This window comes from Ruditapes philippinarum, unplaced genomic scaffold, assembly GCF_026571515.1.
Source record: "Ruditapes philippinarum isolate M1 unplaced genomic scaffold, ASM2657151v2 ctg1997_1_1_1_1, whole genome shotgun sequence".
Taxonomy (NCBI): Eukaryota; Metazoa; Mollusca; class Bivalvia; order Venerida; family Veneridae; genus Ruditapes; species Ruditapes philippinarum.
The window spans coordinates 67483-85243 of record NW_026851791.1 but is presented as its reverse complement, the minus strand read 5'-3'; the positions used below and the strand labels follow the sequence as shown (position 1 = coordinate 85243).

The 17761-nt window shown below is 31.2% G+C and overlaps 1 protein-coding gene across 1 annotated transcript in view; it reads left to right on the top strand.

Moving 5' to 3' along the window:
• Positions 1 to 360: 360 nt before the first annotated feature.
• The window catches only part of LOC132739714 (uncharacterized), a 71592-nt gene continuing 54191 nt past the window's right edge, over positions 361 to 17761 (top strand). Inside the window, 10 exon segments of the mRNA XM_060727503.1 lie at positions 361 to 627; positions 1760 to 1829; positions 4323 to 4450; positions 9267 to 9423; positions 9827 to 9889; positions 11392 to 11453; positions 12098 to 12175; positions 15841 to 15889; positions 16350 to 16428; positions 16813 to 16915. Coding sequence (XP_060583486.1) covers positions 610 to 627; positions 1760 to 1829; positions 4323 to 4450; positions 9267 to 9423; positions 9827 to 9889; positions 11392 to 11453; positions 12098 to 12175; positions 15841 to 15889; positions 16350 to 16428; positions 16813 to 16915 — 807 coding nt within the window. The 5' untranslated portion in view covers positions 361 to 609.

Sequence of the window (17761 nt, the reverse complement as noted above, 5' to 3'; positions counted from 1 at the left end):
GCTCTTGTTTGTAAATTCAAATCTTGCGAGTGTTTAGTAAGAAGACTAACTGGAACCACTTCGGGTACCAGTATCTTAAGGATTTAGCTCAATACAGGATTGGAGCAGTACCTCTAGACGCTTGCAGAAATCATGATCACAAAATAGACAAATATCGTTTTTTTCGCCGATTTTTACAGTTTTCCTTGATTATCGTACTTGATTCGGTGTGAAAAGATGAATTAGACCTGTTAAAGTTCATTCCGTTGGGTAAAAAGACAAGATTTTAGCATTTTATCATTCAAGCGCCTTGTCCGGTATATACCGGAATACGGTATTTAGTGTGGTGCTCCAATTCTTTTTTTAGTCACAGCCGTATCTTAACCACCAAAAATTAATACATTTATATTTAACTGAAGACAAAAGTATATTGTGTATTGAAGAATTAAATTATTTTTATTTTAAAGCAATTTCCTTTACATAACCATGGGAAAAAATTTTTGTTGACTAAAGAATACCATATTGTTTATATGAACTATATTTTATCAACGCGCATTGATATTGTTTACAACAGGTGTTGTGCGGTTTCACATTCTCTCAGAAAATGTATAACACAAATATTTGGATAAAATGAGAATTACACAGCAGGTGGGTACATTTTGATAAGCATTTCGTTTTATTTAAAACAATTGGATTTTTTAAAATGAGTTTATAGATGATTTTAGTAATTTGCTTTTTAAATTGCAGAGTAATTTTTGTCTTTTTCATGTTCAGAATCACACATTCAAAAGCACTATGGAGTAGGTATAAAATATAAACATTTTGAGGTTTTTTTCAATTTATTATATACTTATATTGGCCAGTCACATTTTAATACATTTCTTTGTTATTGATAGAATCCAAACTCCTGGTGTCAGGACAATAGTGGGTAGGCTTATAAAATGATACTTTGACTAGATATTAATATGATTGCTAAAAACCAGAACAATACCATTTAAAAGCCGGTACTTTACCAAAAAGTGTTTTCCAAGGAAATTATTGGACAGTGATGTGAAGAGTTGAAAACACCCATATTCAGTTTTTAATTTCCGGACAGCTATTTACTACCATAAGCCAATCAAAGCCTCGTTCATATGGAAACCTGACAAATCTACATGTGTATAGTGAAACCCCATTGTATTGTGCTATTCATTGTATCGATCTATTTACAAATCTTTTTAATTCTTGCAAAATGCCCCACCTACTGATAGTTTACATTTACATAAATTTTACAACAGTGTCACGAAAATCTTTTCTATTTGTTTTTGTGTCGTAAAAATGATCAAAAAATGTATTCTGTAAGCCACATTGAATAAACCAAAGCACAGTTCAGTCACTGTATCATTACTGGGCAGGCTGTCAAGCAGTTTACCAGTACTAGTTGCCCTCACTTTTGCAAGGAACCAATTTCTTCAATCATCATTACTACTTACCGCAGCAGAGGTACAATGCGAATGACTGTAGTGTAAAAAGGATTTCATGATCAATGACAACGAAAGTGACAAGCATAAAAAGGATTTCATGTTCAATGACATCGAAAGTGACAAGCGCTGTCCTGTAATGGAACCCAGGTCGCCAGATTCACAGTCCAATGCTCTACCTATTGAGCTAACCAGACGGCTATAAGCCTGTCAAAACTATTGACATGCTTAATTAACGTTTTTTTTTGTAACACAAAAGAGAGATTAATCTCTCAGTCAGTTGTTTGGATGTTATTGGTGTTTTATTTTATCTGTTTCAGTTGTTGCGTTCTAAGGCTGCTGGCCCACTGCAGACTGTTGAATTTCTGGATTTGTCAAATTTAGGAATAGGTAAGTTTAATGTAATTATACAAATGGTTATTGATAACAATGTGTCAGATATAAACATGTCTTGAGAATATCAAAGGCAAACTCTTGAGAATATCAAAGGTGTTCAAGATATTGTTGTATTACGTACAATGTACATGTACTTTTCGGAATGTTTGCCATTATAAACCCAGCCTTCAAATATGTCTAGTCTGACCAAATTCTTTACTACACCAATGGGGGAAACTAAGAAACAAATATATTTAAAAACTAGAATGAGTTTATGTTTTTTTATTGAAAATATCAGTCATGTTGCGCAGTTCAGATCAGAATATTGGTCCCTAGGGACATTTCACCAAACAGGGAGAATAGCAAATACATGTTAGATACATTTCTTGCATATTGTACCATATTTTAAATGGTTTACCTTAAAATGTTAATTTTTCATGGAAATGGGTGTCATTTCATGCGCAACTATTTTATTATATGAATTTACAACTTATTAACCATGAAATTACATCATCATGGGCACATTAAAATCTTCCCCAAACTAATGATAGACTGTTCGTTGAACCTTTTTTTTTTAAGAAAGGTGAAGGTTATTTTCGTTTTAAAGTTTATTAAGCTATTTGTCTACTGCAAAAAATGTTATTTAAATTTTTAAAAGAATACTTTTTAGATACAATCATGTACCTGCATCAAAGAAATATATTTGTATACTTCTTTAAAGCAGCAGGCTACCAGATTCATACTAAATTTCATGACAATTTTGAAAATGTATTTAAGATTAAAATATTGTAAAGTGAACAAAGAAAGAAATTTACACATTGCAAATGGCACTTATAATCAACATAACTTACCAAAAAGTGGTTGAAATAGCCTTTACTGCTTTAGTCACGCAGTAGAAATATGGTGATAAATACTGCAAGGCAAAATTCCTTCTTTAGAACTTGTTTATTAGATCTGAAGATGCTTTTTATTAAAGTTTTATTAGATTTCCTACATTTAGTTGTTGAGGAAAATGTGTCATTTTTGAGCATGTGAAAAGGAGAGTCTATTTTATGTGCATGCATTTATTTTAGATGAAAAAAATATTGTAAAAAGCAATACATGTTACATTTTGCAGGTGCATACCTTTTGTTTGTAGAATGCAGTAAATTATGCAAAATGATTGACAGATGTTAATGTTGTGCCAAATTTCATATCTCATTTAATTTATGGTATGGTATAGAAACAAGATTAAGGGTTTCAGGTGCAAACTATGCAAATTATAGTAAAATGAAAAGGCCTTTGAAGTAATAGCTTTGATGGAAAGGAAGTTGAAATTATTACACAATTTACTCAGTATGATGATTTAACAAGTAAAAGAATGATCAATTATTAAAGTATTTCACAATTGCATATTATTGATTATACGCTGCATTTGTGGTTCATTTAAATTTGCACAACCTCTTTTTCTATTGAATTATACAAAGCCTTTTTAAGTTATGAGAAAGCTTTTATTACCAAACTTTATTACTGAATTAATAATCTTTTCATCCTAATAAATTCTGATATAATTACAAGGCAGTTTAGACAGAAAATTATCATGTTACAAGTTTTCTCACAAAAGCAACATTTTTAGAATGTGATTGAAATGTTGAAAGTTGTTGAACACAAATGTTTTTCCAAAGCATGTTCACTTTGCTTCAGGAAGAATTACTCATTTTTCTTTACATCTTGTTTACCTCTTTCTATCTCTTCTTTACTTAGTTTTATATTGGAAGGGGTCATATAGCCATGATTTGAAAAAAAAATATTCAATGAAAAAAGGGCTTTTGTATTCAGCGCATGTCCAGCATTTAATCTGGGCATCAATTTTCTGTGGTAAAGTCAGCATCACACCTTGAATTTTGCACCACCCATTTTTTCATAAAACATGTTGAGGTATTTACTTAAGAACTGACAATACTTGTTTATGGCCATTGCTTACATTTGTAGACTTGAGCACATAAACTCTGTCAGTATACATTGTACCATTTGAGAATTCTGCTTTCAAATCTGAAATACTTATTGATAACCATCATCCCTATTTCTAGACATTTACCTTATTGCCTTTTACATTATTGACTTTGTCAAGCACTGTGTATTGTCAATAACACTGGCCTGTACACAGCTCTTGTTAAAAAACTTGCTCTTATTCTAGAGAATAGCATACTGTTTCAAGGACAGTCCTTGTTTCATTAATGTTGTGTTGTTTAGTTAACTTTTTACTAATTCATTTCTTTTTCTCACTCATATTTCTTACACGGCCATACTTCATTTGTAATCTCCGTCAGAATCCAATCTGAGTCCGTAGCCATTCATTGCTTTGGTTTTGATTTCTGTTTGGATTCAACTTTCAAGGAAGTATATTATTTGACAAATACATGTACCAGTAAATATAGTTCTACTAAAATGTTAATGTAAGTTTTGATGTGACTTTCATATAAATATTAATTTTTTGAATTTTATCACTGTAACTTGTTAAAATTTCAGTGTCCATAGAGAGGCTTAATTGTTGTCCAAAGTTACAAGCATTAAATTTAAGGGGTAACTCAATCCTTGAGGTGTCAAACCTTGAACAGAACAGAAATCTCTGGAAGTTAGATCTCAGCAATAATCAGGTAAATATTTGCTTACTAGTTTGTAAAGTTGTTCTTTTTATTATCATTGATTCCATGCCAATTCTGTCCCATTTCCGCCCAGATTCCATGCAAAAATTTCATACAGGTTGTTAAAAGTTAGAGACATTATAAACATGTGATAATTTTGGAAATTTTCTGCTGCTTTCTGTGCTTTGGTAAAAAAAGCATTCAACATGGAAAATGTGGAAGTTTGAAGACACTGTACAAAATATAATAAATAAAATTCCTTTGCTTTTGTATAATTGATAATGCGTGATCTTTGTTTAATCGGACATGTCAATCTTGTATAGTGACATTTGGTGTATGCACCAAGGCTAAACTAATCACTCTTAATTATCTTGTATATTATATATGACTTACAGTCTAAAAATGGCAGAAATAATTATTTCTTAAAAAAATTCTTGCAAATCTTTGTTTTAACAGTACATTAGTAGTTTTATACTGTTTTATACTATTACATGTAGTAAATGGAATTATTCACCTTTTTTCATTCGTAATTGGATGACATGAAATTTAAAGGTAGACCTCTATATAACAAAATAAAATCATACAAGCTAAAAATTATACACATTTTAAACAATCAATAAATTTTTTAACCCATGATTTAAAATGATAAATTATCAGAAAGTATTTTATAAACTTAGCCTTACTGTTCACAAGACTTTTCCTTTCTTAAATAAATTCAATACAAAGACTTACTAAGGGATTATCAGTTGTAAAACAAATTCATACATTATTAAAAGATTTAGCTGTTATTCCTAGATGTCAATCATTTTTTTGCCGCTGATATATAAACAGTAAGCTTCAGTCTTATGCCAAATTTTGTCACCAAAAGCGTGTTTGTATAGTCTAGAAAAACAAACAATGCCTTTCACTAAATCCATGCTTATTATGTTTGTTTAAATAAATAAGGGTTAACATAAGGGTAGTCATAGGTCTGAAAATGTTTGTTTAAGTCTGCGGAATATGCTTAACGCTGATTAAAATGAACTTTGTATACACTTCAGAATTAAACAGGCAACGTTTTAATTGTGTTTGCTAAAATTGTTACGTTGATTAGGTATATGGAAAAAAAATGTTGAGATAGAAAAGAAATTTAAATTTACTTTTGTTGATTTTATAATAGAAGGAAAAAAAATCTTTTGAAATGATGTTTTACTGGTTTATAAAACACATATTGTTACATTAGTGCAGTAACAGGTTAACTATTAAATTATATAAAGAGTTACTGCACCAAGCTGATGATATACATTAACATATACATGTATACCAGTAATCCCTTTTCAAGACTGCTTTTTGGGCTATAAAAAACAAAACAGGGTTGAGACCTTATTATAGCCAAATTTGTTATCCTAAAGTTGAGAGGCAGGCACTGTTACTACTATTATACCAGAATATATGTACATCCATATTCTGTTAAAGACGAACAGATCCTGTTAATTACAAAGCATTTGAACAGTAAATCGTGCAATATTATACCAAAGTGCAAGAAAAATTCATAACTATTTCCATTCTACCATGCTAATAAAATGAATTGATAAAAATATGTTGAACTACATAGAGCGTAGAAGTAATTTTTCTGACATCATTTGGTTTATTGACGTCATATATGAAGTAATAGGACGTGTAAGCATTTGTTTTTTATTCTGTGCATATATCATGTAATAATGCACTTGATCACTATACCTGTGTGATAGGAGAATGAAGCATTTAAAATTTATGCTTTATTTATGCATTTTTTATATTTCTTAATTTTCTTTGTCATACATTTGCTGTACCCGCACTGCTGTGGGTTCAAATCTCTGTAGGGACTTTTGATTGTTTCATGTGAGAAAGCTAACCAGCTATGAGCTTAAGGAACGTTAGTGGTTCTACTCAGGTGCCCATTTGTGCCTGAAATGATGTACGGAACGTCTTTCTCCAACAGGAAAGTGGCCATGTGACCTATTAACTGTGTTGGTGTGACTTAAAACCCAACCAAAAAAACAAAAACGAAAAAGAACATTAGCTATAATGGGACAGTGCAGAAAAATTCAGTGATTTCACTAATCTGTAAAAATACACTATAGATTTTTAATTAAGATATTTCTTGAAGCATTCTTTCCACTTTGAAAGGCGCTTTTCCTAATTCAATGGGAAAAAGGCACTTGTAATAGATATTTACAACTGACTGACTGCTATCGCTATTAAATCTTACAAAAAAATCACTTATAAGAATATCATATTTAATATTTATTTTCATTTATTTATTACACTTTTTACACATGAACTCCCACCCTTATTCATACAAAAACAAATAACAAAAAATCTGTTTACAGGCAAACGCCATAAATAATGAAGTATCAATAGATAGGGTGACATGTAAAAATATAACACAATATTTCCTTACATATTTTTGACTTATTTCAGTAATCTTATTGTAAGGAAAATACTATTTTATGTTTTGTCAAGATATTGGTCTTGAATAAACTAGAGTAATTCTGTTATTGTAAATTAGTGTGTTAAGATTTAATCTATACAGCCATTTATAATGGAAGGTTTATCAGATAATGTAACCTCTATACGAATAACAAGACAAATTTAATTTTAAGCACCTGACAAAATGTAAAATACTTCTTTTGATGTGTGCATTTAAATAGTTTTACATAAAATTATTATACAACTGTGTATTCTTCTGGTTATATAGACCCTTTTTTTCAGAAATTGCATGAAATGTAAACAAAAATCACTCTGCATTTTCCCTAGGATATTAGAGTTCATTGTAAATTTTAAGGTGTCCCTTATAAAAACATAATTTCAGAAAGAAAATTAAAGCAGCATCATCATATCAGTCTCCATATTCATACTTATTTTCATGAAGATATAAAAAATGAAATAAAAATAGTAAAATATTGTCAATGTGAACAAAGAAAGTAATTTACACATTTCAAATGGCACTAAAAATCTAAGAATATTACCAAAAATATATTACCAAAAATATATCAGAATATACAAAAATAGCCCTTTCTTTGTTAGTCGTGCTGTATACTTATGGTAATTAATACTGCAAAATCAGTCGTTAATGACATAGAACATGTAACTAATTTCTTGAAATTCAAATATTTTCACAATTTCCTTAAAGTCTCAGTATATATTTCTAAATGTTGATTTTCTTCAGGCATGTGTCTGTATAAAATTTTATCATGAATAATCCATTTTTTTCGGTACTAGGCCTTTTTTCAAGTACAGTAATCTTAGAGATAAACTGTAGAGCTCTTGACTCGAAAATGCTTAAATAAAACAGAAAATCAAATTTTGTTTTACCAAATTACCGTTCAGGAATGGAAATCTAAAATGGTTGGTTAGTGTTGGGGGTCCATGGGATGCACTTGTTTTGAAAAGTGGCAGTACTGAGACCAAAAACCTGGGACATAGATTCAGGAAACCTGCGTTAAGGAAACTCCTGATAACTTGAGATATTTCTTATCATTATTTAATCCATTATCTTGCAAAATTGCTGAAATTAATTTTTCCTTCTTTGACTTTTGGACTATCTTTTGTTGAATTTTATAGTGCCAGAGGTATTTTAATTAAACCAAATACAAATGTAGTCTATTAATAGATCACATATACATGTATGGGTAGGAACATGGGTAGGAACGCCCTACTGTTTTTATGGTAGCATAGCCATCAATACTTAGCATTAATTAGCACACTTGAAAAAGGATTAATTAGCACTAGATTGAAATTTTTTATGGAAAAAAATTAATATTATTTTTTTGATTGGTTCCTAATTGGGATGATAAAATTGCTGAAGCTTCTTTTACAGCCTGAACAAACTGTACTTTTGGCTGTAATCAATTTTAGTTTGATTCATTTAATATTGAAAACCCATTTCATTCAACAATATACTGTTCCAAATTCAAAGCATGGCGAGTCCATTTTACAAATTTAACATGGATAGGGCTGACAGTAGGTAAACTGACAGATATCTAAAGTAGTGCAAATGTTTAATCTATTAAATCATCTATTTTTATAGGGCATAGAATAGGGTGATAAATGCATTGATTATATAATACATAGTCTAATTAATCATGATAACTGTTTTTAAAAAAATTGATATGTTAAAATAATGATAAGGGTGTCAGGTAATTTGTTTTACTCCCCTATTGCCAGCTTTTATAAATCATGATGACTGAGTTATTGCCCATGCCACTTGTTAAGTGCACTTTAACCCGTATTCTGCTAGACTCAAGAAGTATAAGTCTTTGCCACCATGTAGAGCCAGGGTTAAAGGTTATAAAGAAAATGAAATTCTTTAAGCTCAAACTCAGATCTCAGTTAAATGTTTGATTAGTCAGAAACTTACACAGAATTTACATTGACCAATGAAAATCCTGATATTTGAGTCAAGACTCAGAAAATAAGTTTAATAACCATGAGCCCAGGCCAGCTTGCACCTCCATTGGCTGACTGAGTTTTCATCTTGATATCCCTAAAGTAATAAGTTTTTGAGAGACAATTCTAAAAATCCAAAAAAGAAATTCAGTTAGCATATTAAATGTTACATTATTTTTAGTTACTATTGAGATTTCTTAAATTAAGAATGAACAATTCCAAAGTCAGAGGAAGGCATAAGACTAAATTAAAAATTTACCACTTCCCTTGATTGGTAAGTAAGAAAATGCTATGCTGCAAGGTTAAGGTTACTCCTCATATCATTAACAGATTGGTAGCCTTTCATTCACAGTTTAATGATGTAACATTACATCCTTAATCAAAAATTTGTTCTTGTCAAATTATTTCTGTATTTCAGATAAAGGATTTGGATTGCTTGTCCAAGTTTATTGCTCTTGGAACTCTGAATCTAGCTAACAATGACCTCTCATGGCATCAGATTGGTAAACTGCGACATCTTCACATCCTTGAACTTAGTCTCCATGGCAACAAGCAGCTTGAGAAAGATCCCTACTGTAAGTTAACTTCATGCTTCTTATGTGTATGTATATATGTAAACATAGTGTCAGTATGATCTAGCAATGGACGTGGTTAATTTACAAACTGTGTTCATATTTTTGCTTTGATTGCCACATTTAAAATTTAAAACACCCTATTTGTTGACAATAACGTCCCTTTATTGGTTCATTAAGAAAATGCACTTCCCTTGATAAATGAGTAGGAAAATGCTCTCCCCATTTATTTAGTGAGCAGGAAAATGTATTTTTCATCAATTTTCTTATTCTTGGTTAGTAAAATGTTAAAAAAGCAACCAGTTTATCAGGCCATACAGGATTTCCCACTCCCCTAAAGATCATGCGGATAATTTCACTCCAACATAGAGTTCATTATGTTGAATGTAATTTTGTGATTTTTCAGATCGTATACATGTGATAGATTGTTTACCAAATGTATGGATGTTAGATGGGAGAATCATAACATGTAAGTAACCTACCGCTATGCATGGTATATTCTATAGTCCATTTAGAATATTGCTTGTGTTGTCGTATTTCCAGCAGTAAGACTTTATTAAGTTTTTCTATGAAATTGGTCAAACTGTTTTATTTAAGAAATAAGACCAATTCTCCTATAGGATTATCTGTCTAAGACCATAGATTATAACGTTTATCTAATACCATAGATTGTAACGTTTATCTAAGACGTTTATCTAAGATCATAGATTGTAACATTTATCTAAGACCATAAATTGTAATATTTATTTAAGACCATAGATTGTAATGTTTATCTAAGACCATAGATTGTAACATTTATCTAAGACCATAGATTATAACATTTATCTAAAACCATAGAGTATAATGTTAATATAAGACCATAGATTATAACATTTATCTAAGACCATAGAGTATAATGTTTATCTTAGACCATAGATTATAACATTAATCTAAGACTATAGATTATAATAGTAATCTAAGACTTTTAGGTTAATCACTTTTGCAACTGAATAATTTTCAGAAGATGAAAGGTACTTTGGATATTTGTTAAAATTAATACAAGTTTAAAGAAAACTTTTTATTAGGTTAACTGCATTTTTGTAATGTCACTTTTCATTGGATAATCTGGATGCTTATATAAACTATATACACGCCTAAGTAATTTCATTTTTTGCACAAATAAAGGAAGTTTGCTGAATTATAAATTCATTGTAAAGATTATTCATAGGTTATAATTATGACTGTTGTAAAATGGATGTTACGATATAACTTACCTAGTGGCTGAGGTATATATGCAATCAACTGTTTATAAAGGGCCATATAATCTGTCAAATTCTTTTTAACTGTCTGAAAATGTAAATTTTTGGCAGAAACACCTTAGTATAACAACGTTCTTGCATATCAGACTGGCGTTTCCGTTAGTTTTTCCCATGCCGGAAATTTAATCTGGCATGGGGTGTTCCAGATGAGTCGCGTGCTGTACAATGGCACGATAAAGATGACGTCATTTTACCGTTATGAATGATTTTGTAATTCATACGCTGTTGAATGAAAGTAGTTACGGTTGTAATGATATAAATTTTCATTGAAAATAAAGATAAAGAATTTAAAATATAATGGAATATGGTAGAATATGCAAGAAAAAATATCTGACATATGTTTGCGGTTCGGATCGGAATATCCGTCCCTCGGTCACCCGCCCATGGGCGGTAACTCGGCAAGCCTCGTTACCGCCCAATGGGCGGATCACCTTGGGACTGATATTCCGATCCGAACCGCAAAATATGACAGATATTATTAGTCTTTTCCTTTTTCAAAGCAGGTCAAGTTCATAATACAAATTTGAATGAGTAAGTATTAATGAGCTTAATTGACTGTTATCATCTAAAGAATATTGTATTGTCAACTTGGGAAATATATCAATTGTTATTACTGTTGTTATATACTGATATATGATATATAATCTTGTGATATTTATGTTATATATTACAGCTGCAGAAAGGTTACAGGTGAAACATTTTTTTTCTGACTCAGCATTAACAGAGCATCCCATTGTAAGTTTTGTTTCCTATTTGTTCCCTATTTTGAAATTTAACATTTAGAACTACATTAACAATATGGTTAACAGTAAGGGTCATTTGTTTTATAGAGACTTTGACTAAGAATAAAAATCATCTTAACATGTTATTCATATTAGTATAAAACGTACAACTCAAGAATCATTCTGATACTTGTGAATTCTTAAAAATAGGTCAAGGTCACACTTTGAGGTCAGAGGAAAATGCATATTTTAGAAAATGCTTGTTCAGAGTGAAACTTCTACATACATAGAGGGATTGTTAAATGATTTTGCAGAATGTACAATATTGTGTGAGGCATAGTGCTTTTGCACAAATTTTAAGTCCATTTTGCCAAGGTCAAGGTTACATGCAGAGGTCACCAATCGGATAAGAAAATGAAAATATGAGTATTGGTCTATTCAGGTCATGATAAATTGTTGGATTTTTAATGCAAATTTTCACAATTAAGAATCTGAGCATTTTTGAAAAGTGTATTTTGTGTCAAATCGGCACTCTTGATTTAAAATTTGTTTACCCATCAGGTGGCATGTAGCTTTAATTTTTGAATATTCTATTTCTAAATTTAGTGTACAAAGTAAAAAATTTTCTTATGGTTGTTTGTTTAAATTATGTTTTAGAGACGGAAATTATCAAAAGAATGGTTTGTGCCATCAAATCTAAAGAAGATAGAAGTAAATGGGGTGTATGGAGAAAAGGTACGGTACTTTAAAATCAATTAAAATCTATATTTGATAACAAAATGGTTATGAAATGGTTTTGAAAATGGACCATTAATAGTTAGGTTTAACATGGACATGTTTAATTATTCTCTTTTTATTTTGGTGTTATTTCCTGCCTACAATTAAAGAAGTAAGTAAGTGCAACAATTATTGTTTGCTATGTACATAAGGAAAACTGTTTTTTAAAAGGTTTTTAATTACCTTGTTTTTGCTGTATTATTTTTTTGGCAAGGCACAGAATTGCTTTAAACATGTTATGTAAATCTTATTTACTGTACACATTTGTCTAAATACTATTTTATCCATAGAAGTTAGTATGAATATAATATGTTGTTTAAAGTTTTTGAAACTTATTGAGGTCATGAAACATATTGGCATTGTCCCTTTTGTCTTAAAAGTTAAAAGTATATTAGGGCTAGAATGTAGTAGATATACAGTTGACTCTCGGTAACTCGAAATCCAAGGGACTGGGCATTTAACTTCGAGAGAAACGGAATTCGAGTTACGTGGAACTACCACCATTACATGTATATACTTGTGCCTGATTGAATGTGCAAAGGAGTAGGTTTGTTATTGTTGTTAGCGGCAATGCTGCAATATTCAACCATTGAAATGACGGTAAATCACTCACAACTGCAAATTATTAATGAACAAAAATATATCATTCAAAATTTAATACATGTATATTAATAGTGAAACAGAAACACACAATTACATTTGATTTAATTCATCATCGGACGAAAACGAAATTAGCAACTATCCTGAACCGGAAGTACAAATATGACAGATAATTAATTAAACAAATGTCCTTTACGTTGATAACACACATCAATACCTAGGCTGTTATTTGACTAACACCCGTCAGACTGGCATGAGTCAACTTTCTTTAAGAAATGTAATTAAATTTTAATTTAGTTAACTGTTAAAACCAATTAAGTCCTGAAACGGATTAAAGCCACTTTTACGACGTGTTAATAATACATGATGACCGGCAATTAAAAATTACTATGAAACGTGTAAATCATGAGTGACAACATCTCACCTTGATGTTGCCGACCTTTGATCAGAGGGTTGTTTTCACACTTCGACTTATTGAGATGTAAATATGTTTGACTTTAATTGAGGGACCAAATTTTTCTTTTCGACTAAACAGGAGTCTCGGCAAGTCAAAATTTGACCTAAGCGGAGTTAAAATACAAAGATAAAGAAGAAAATTTGACGGGACTTTAGAAATTATTTGACTAAGGCGGAATTTTGAGTAAAGCGATTTTGATTTATTGAGAGTCAACTGTACTTTTGTTTGTGTAGATATATCTGTAACTTAACTAGCATGATGTTACATTAAAAGGACTCCCCTGAGGTTTTTTGACATGATGTGATTAGAAATGTGTTTTTCAAGATTAATGTTCCATTTGATGTAGGTCTAGACCCATAACTTGTCTGCAAAATTTCAGATCATTAGCTCACCCCATTTTTCCAGAATAATTATTCTAACCCAAAATTTAAAAGCTCTTTTTAGTTATATTTGGCTTAGAATAGCACAAAAATATGATTTTCATTTTAATTTTAGAGTATATTTCATAATTATACCCCCACCACAAAATGTGGGGGGGGGGGGCTATAATGGATTCGCTTTGTCGCGTCGGTCGGTCGGTCGGTCGGTCGGTCAGTCGGTCGGTCGGTCGGTCCGTCCGTCTCCATTTTCGTGTCCGCTCTATAACTCCTATACCACTTGAAGGATTTTCTTCAAACTTGGCTCAAATGTTCACCTCAGCAAGGGGATGTGCAGAACCCATGTTGCCCATGTGTCAGCTCAAGGTCAAGGTCACAATTGAAGGTCAAATATCAAACACAATCATATATAAGACAGTATGTCGTGTCCGCTCTGTAAGTCCTACAATAATTGAAACATTTTCTTCAAACTTGGTTCAAATGTTCACCTCAACAAGGGGATGTGCAGAACTTATGTTGCCCATGTGTCATCTTAAGGTCAAGGTCACAATTGAAGGTCAAATCAAACAATCAAATATTACACAATATGTCGTGTCCGCTCTGTAAGTCCTACACTTATTGAAAGATTTTCTTCAAACTTGGTTCAAATGTTCACTTCATCAAGGGGATGTGCAGAACCCATGTTGCCCATGTGTCATCTTGAGGTCAAGGTCACAATTGAAGGTCAAATATCAAACAATCAAATATTACGCAGTATGTCGTGTCCGCTCTGTAAGTCCTACACTTATTGAGAGATTGTCTTCAAACTTGGCTCAAATGTTCACCTCAACAAGGGGATGTGCAGAACCCATGTCACCCTTTGCCGGCTTAAGGTCAAGGTCACAATTGAAGGTCAAATATCAAACAATCAAATATTGCGCAGTATGTCGCGTCCGCTCTGTAAGTCCTACACTAATTGAGAGATTTTCTTCAAACTTGGCTAAAATGTTCACCTCAACAAGGGGATGTGAAGAACCCATGTTGCCCTTTTGCCGGCTTAAGGTCAAGGTCACACTTGAAGGTAAAAATTGACTTAGAAAATGATCTTAAATTTTAACATATATCTTGATATTTCTGAATCTAGGAAAGGTATCTGCTTGAAACTTAAAATGTATATGAAGTGTCACAATTAAGATATGCTGGTCAAGTTTCATAACTCTGTATTGCATTTAAACAAAGTTATGCCCCTTTTAATCTTCAAATTTACATACAATCACATATTAGACAATATGTCGTGTCCGCTCTATAAATCCTATACTAATGGAAGAATTTTATTCAAACTTTACTCAAATGTTCACCTAAACAAGGTTATGTGCAGAATCCATGTCACCTTTGTGCAGTCTAAAAGTCAAGGTCAAAAATTGACTTAGAAAATGTTCTTAGATTTTAACATGTTCTTGAATATTTCTGAAACTAGCACAGGTATTTGCTTGAAACTTAAAAGATATATGAGGTGTCACAATTACGATATGCAGGTCAAGTTTCATAACTCAGTATTGCATTTTGACAAAGTTATGCCCCTTTTTAAGTCTTTAAATTTACATACAATCAATACTAGAATATATGTTGTGTCCGCTCTATAAATTCTATACTAATGGAAGGATTTTCTTAAAACTTTACTCAAATGTACACCCCAACTGGGCGATGTGCAGAACCCATCTTACCCTTGTGCCAGTTAAGGTCAAGGCCACACTTGAAGGTCAAAAATTGACTTACAAAAAGTTTAGTATATTGGGAAAATGTAAGGTTATTTGTAACTGTTTCGAACATGATTTGATAATAGATATTTATACTATTACCTGTACAATAAGTCTTTTTTTCAACAGAGATAATTTCTTTTTATGTATTTGTGCGACTTAAGTTATTTCCTTAACCACCTTTCCAAGTCGTCTTCTGTCAAGGACATTGGTGGGGGTATGAATCGCATTCAGCGATAGTTCTAGTTATCTTTAGCATATATATCTTTCTGTTTTAAGTGCCCCAGCTGCTCTATGTAAGAAATTCAAATTTTATATTTTAGGCTTTTTGACCTCAGTGGAGTTCCTTTAAGATCATTAAATGTTTAGACTTATTTTTCAAAAACCCATTGGGAAATTTTAGAATTACAAGTCTCTTTTGTATGATATATTTTATTACCTTTATGTCTTCAGGCAACACATGTAATGATCAGATTTCCAGCCAATGGACCAAGCAATATTGGTAAGGAAAAAAATTTTCTTCAATAAATTATACATTGTATAGTACAGGGTCTCCTCTGTCAAACTTTCCAAGAGCCAAAAGTGCTGAAGGTGAAATATACTTGTGTTTTTCTTTTGTATTTAACATTTACACAGAAGAAGACAAAAGTTTAACATATTCTTTAATGAAGTTGTTTGCTACATTGATATTCCAGAAAAAAACATGATTATTGACCCCAAGGTTTGAATACTAGGTCAAATCATGGGGAATATTGTCAGATACATGTATTCCTAATTTTATATCAGAATGCATTCAATTTTTTACATATGTGTACTAGTAATAACATGAATGAATGAGGTTTCAAAAGAATAACCTTAAAAATCCTATTCAAAATACGATGAACTACTGTATTAACCAGAATAGGTAATAATGATTGGTATTTATATCAGCTAGTCTTATGATTCTTGTATTTTTGTTTCAGAAATGGATAGAAGACGTCTGAAATACCTCTCGTATAATGCTCAATGTGACCTTTTGCTAGAAAAAAAATATGCAAAAAGGTAAAGAGTTACACTTAATTATAAATACTCAAATTGATAATAATTTACATTTGCTTCCAGCATTAAAATTATAGGCAAGTTCATTTTATAAATCTGGCTGAGTAAACTTAAAAAAATGCTACATTTGAAGGTGCAGTCTGTGGCTAACACAATTTTCAGAGACCCAGGTCACACTTTTTCCCCTTTCCCCTGGTAAAGCTTGCAATAATGTTTTACTTTACTAGACTTGTGGCAAAATCCTTTCATTACTGTGGCTGTCATTGAAATTTACTGAAATAAATGATACTGACTAGATGATACTTTGTTTTATATCAACAGATGTTTTATATCAACAGATTTTCCATAGATTATTACTAACATTTATTTGAAATATTCTTATTTCAGGGAGTTTTCAGTATTAAAATACAGAAAGACATTTATAGAAGATATACTGGATGCGAGATCTGGGGACAGGGAGAGATGTAACATGTTACTGTTACTTCTTGTGGTAGGTTATAGTAGCACAACATGCTTCTTGAACTATATCCATTGCAGTGATCTTCATTGTTTTATATTCATGACATAGATCTTCATGGTTTTATATCCATGACAAAGATCCTCATAGTTTTATTTCCATGACAAAGATTTTCATAGTTTTATATCCATGACAAAGATCTTCATAGATTTATATCCATGACAAAGATCTTCATAGATTTATATCCATAGATATTCATAGTATCATATACATGGCAAAGATATCCATAGCTTCATATACTAACAATATCTCCATAGTTTTATATTCATGACAAAGATCTGAATGGTTCTATATCCATGACAAAGGACTGTATAGATTCATATCTATGACAAAGGTCTTCAAACTTTTATATCCATGACAAAGATTTTCATAGTTTTATATCCATGACAAAGGTCTCAATAGTTTTATAACCATGACTAAGACCGTCATAGTTTTATTTCTATGACAAAGACCTTTATAATTTCATATCTATGACAAAGAACATCATGGTTCTATATCCATCATAAAGGCCTTTATATTCTTGGCAAAATCTCTATATTCTTGGCAAAATCTCCATAGATTTAAATAGATTTGTATTCATGTTAATGAAAAGTGAATCTAGTAGCTTATTTCTCAATGCTGACAGTTTAAATACAACTTGGTGTATAGAGTTTTTATGTCAGGAAGCTATCAAGCTATCTTGAAGAACAGAAGTTCTCAATTGAGTGCCTGAAGAAATGCAAAATGAGTCATTAGAGATCTTTCTTGTCCATTAAAGTCGGAAAGTTGTCATATGAGCTGAATAGTGAATGTGTGTCTTGAAATCAAATAAAAAAAAAG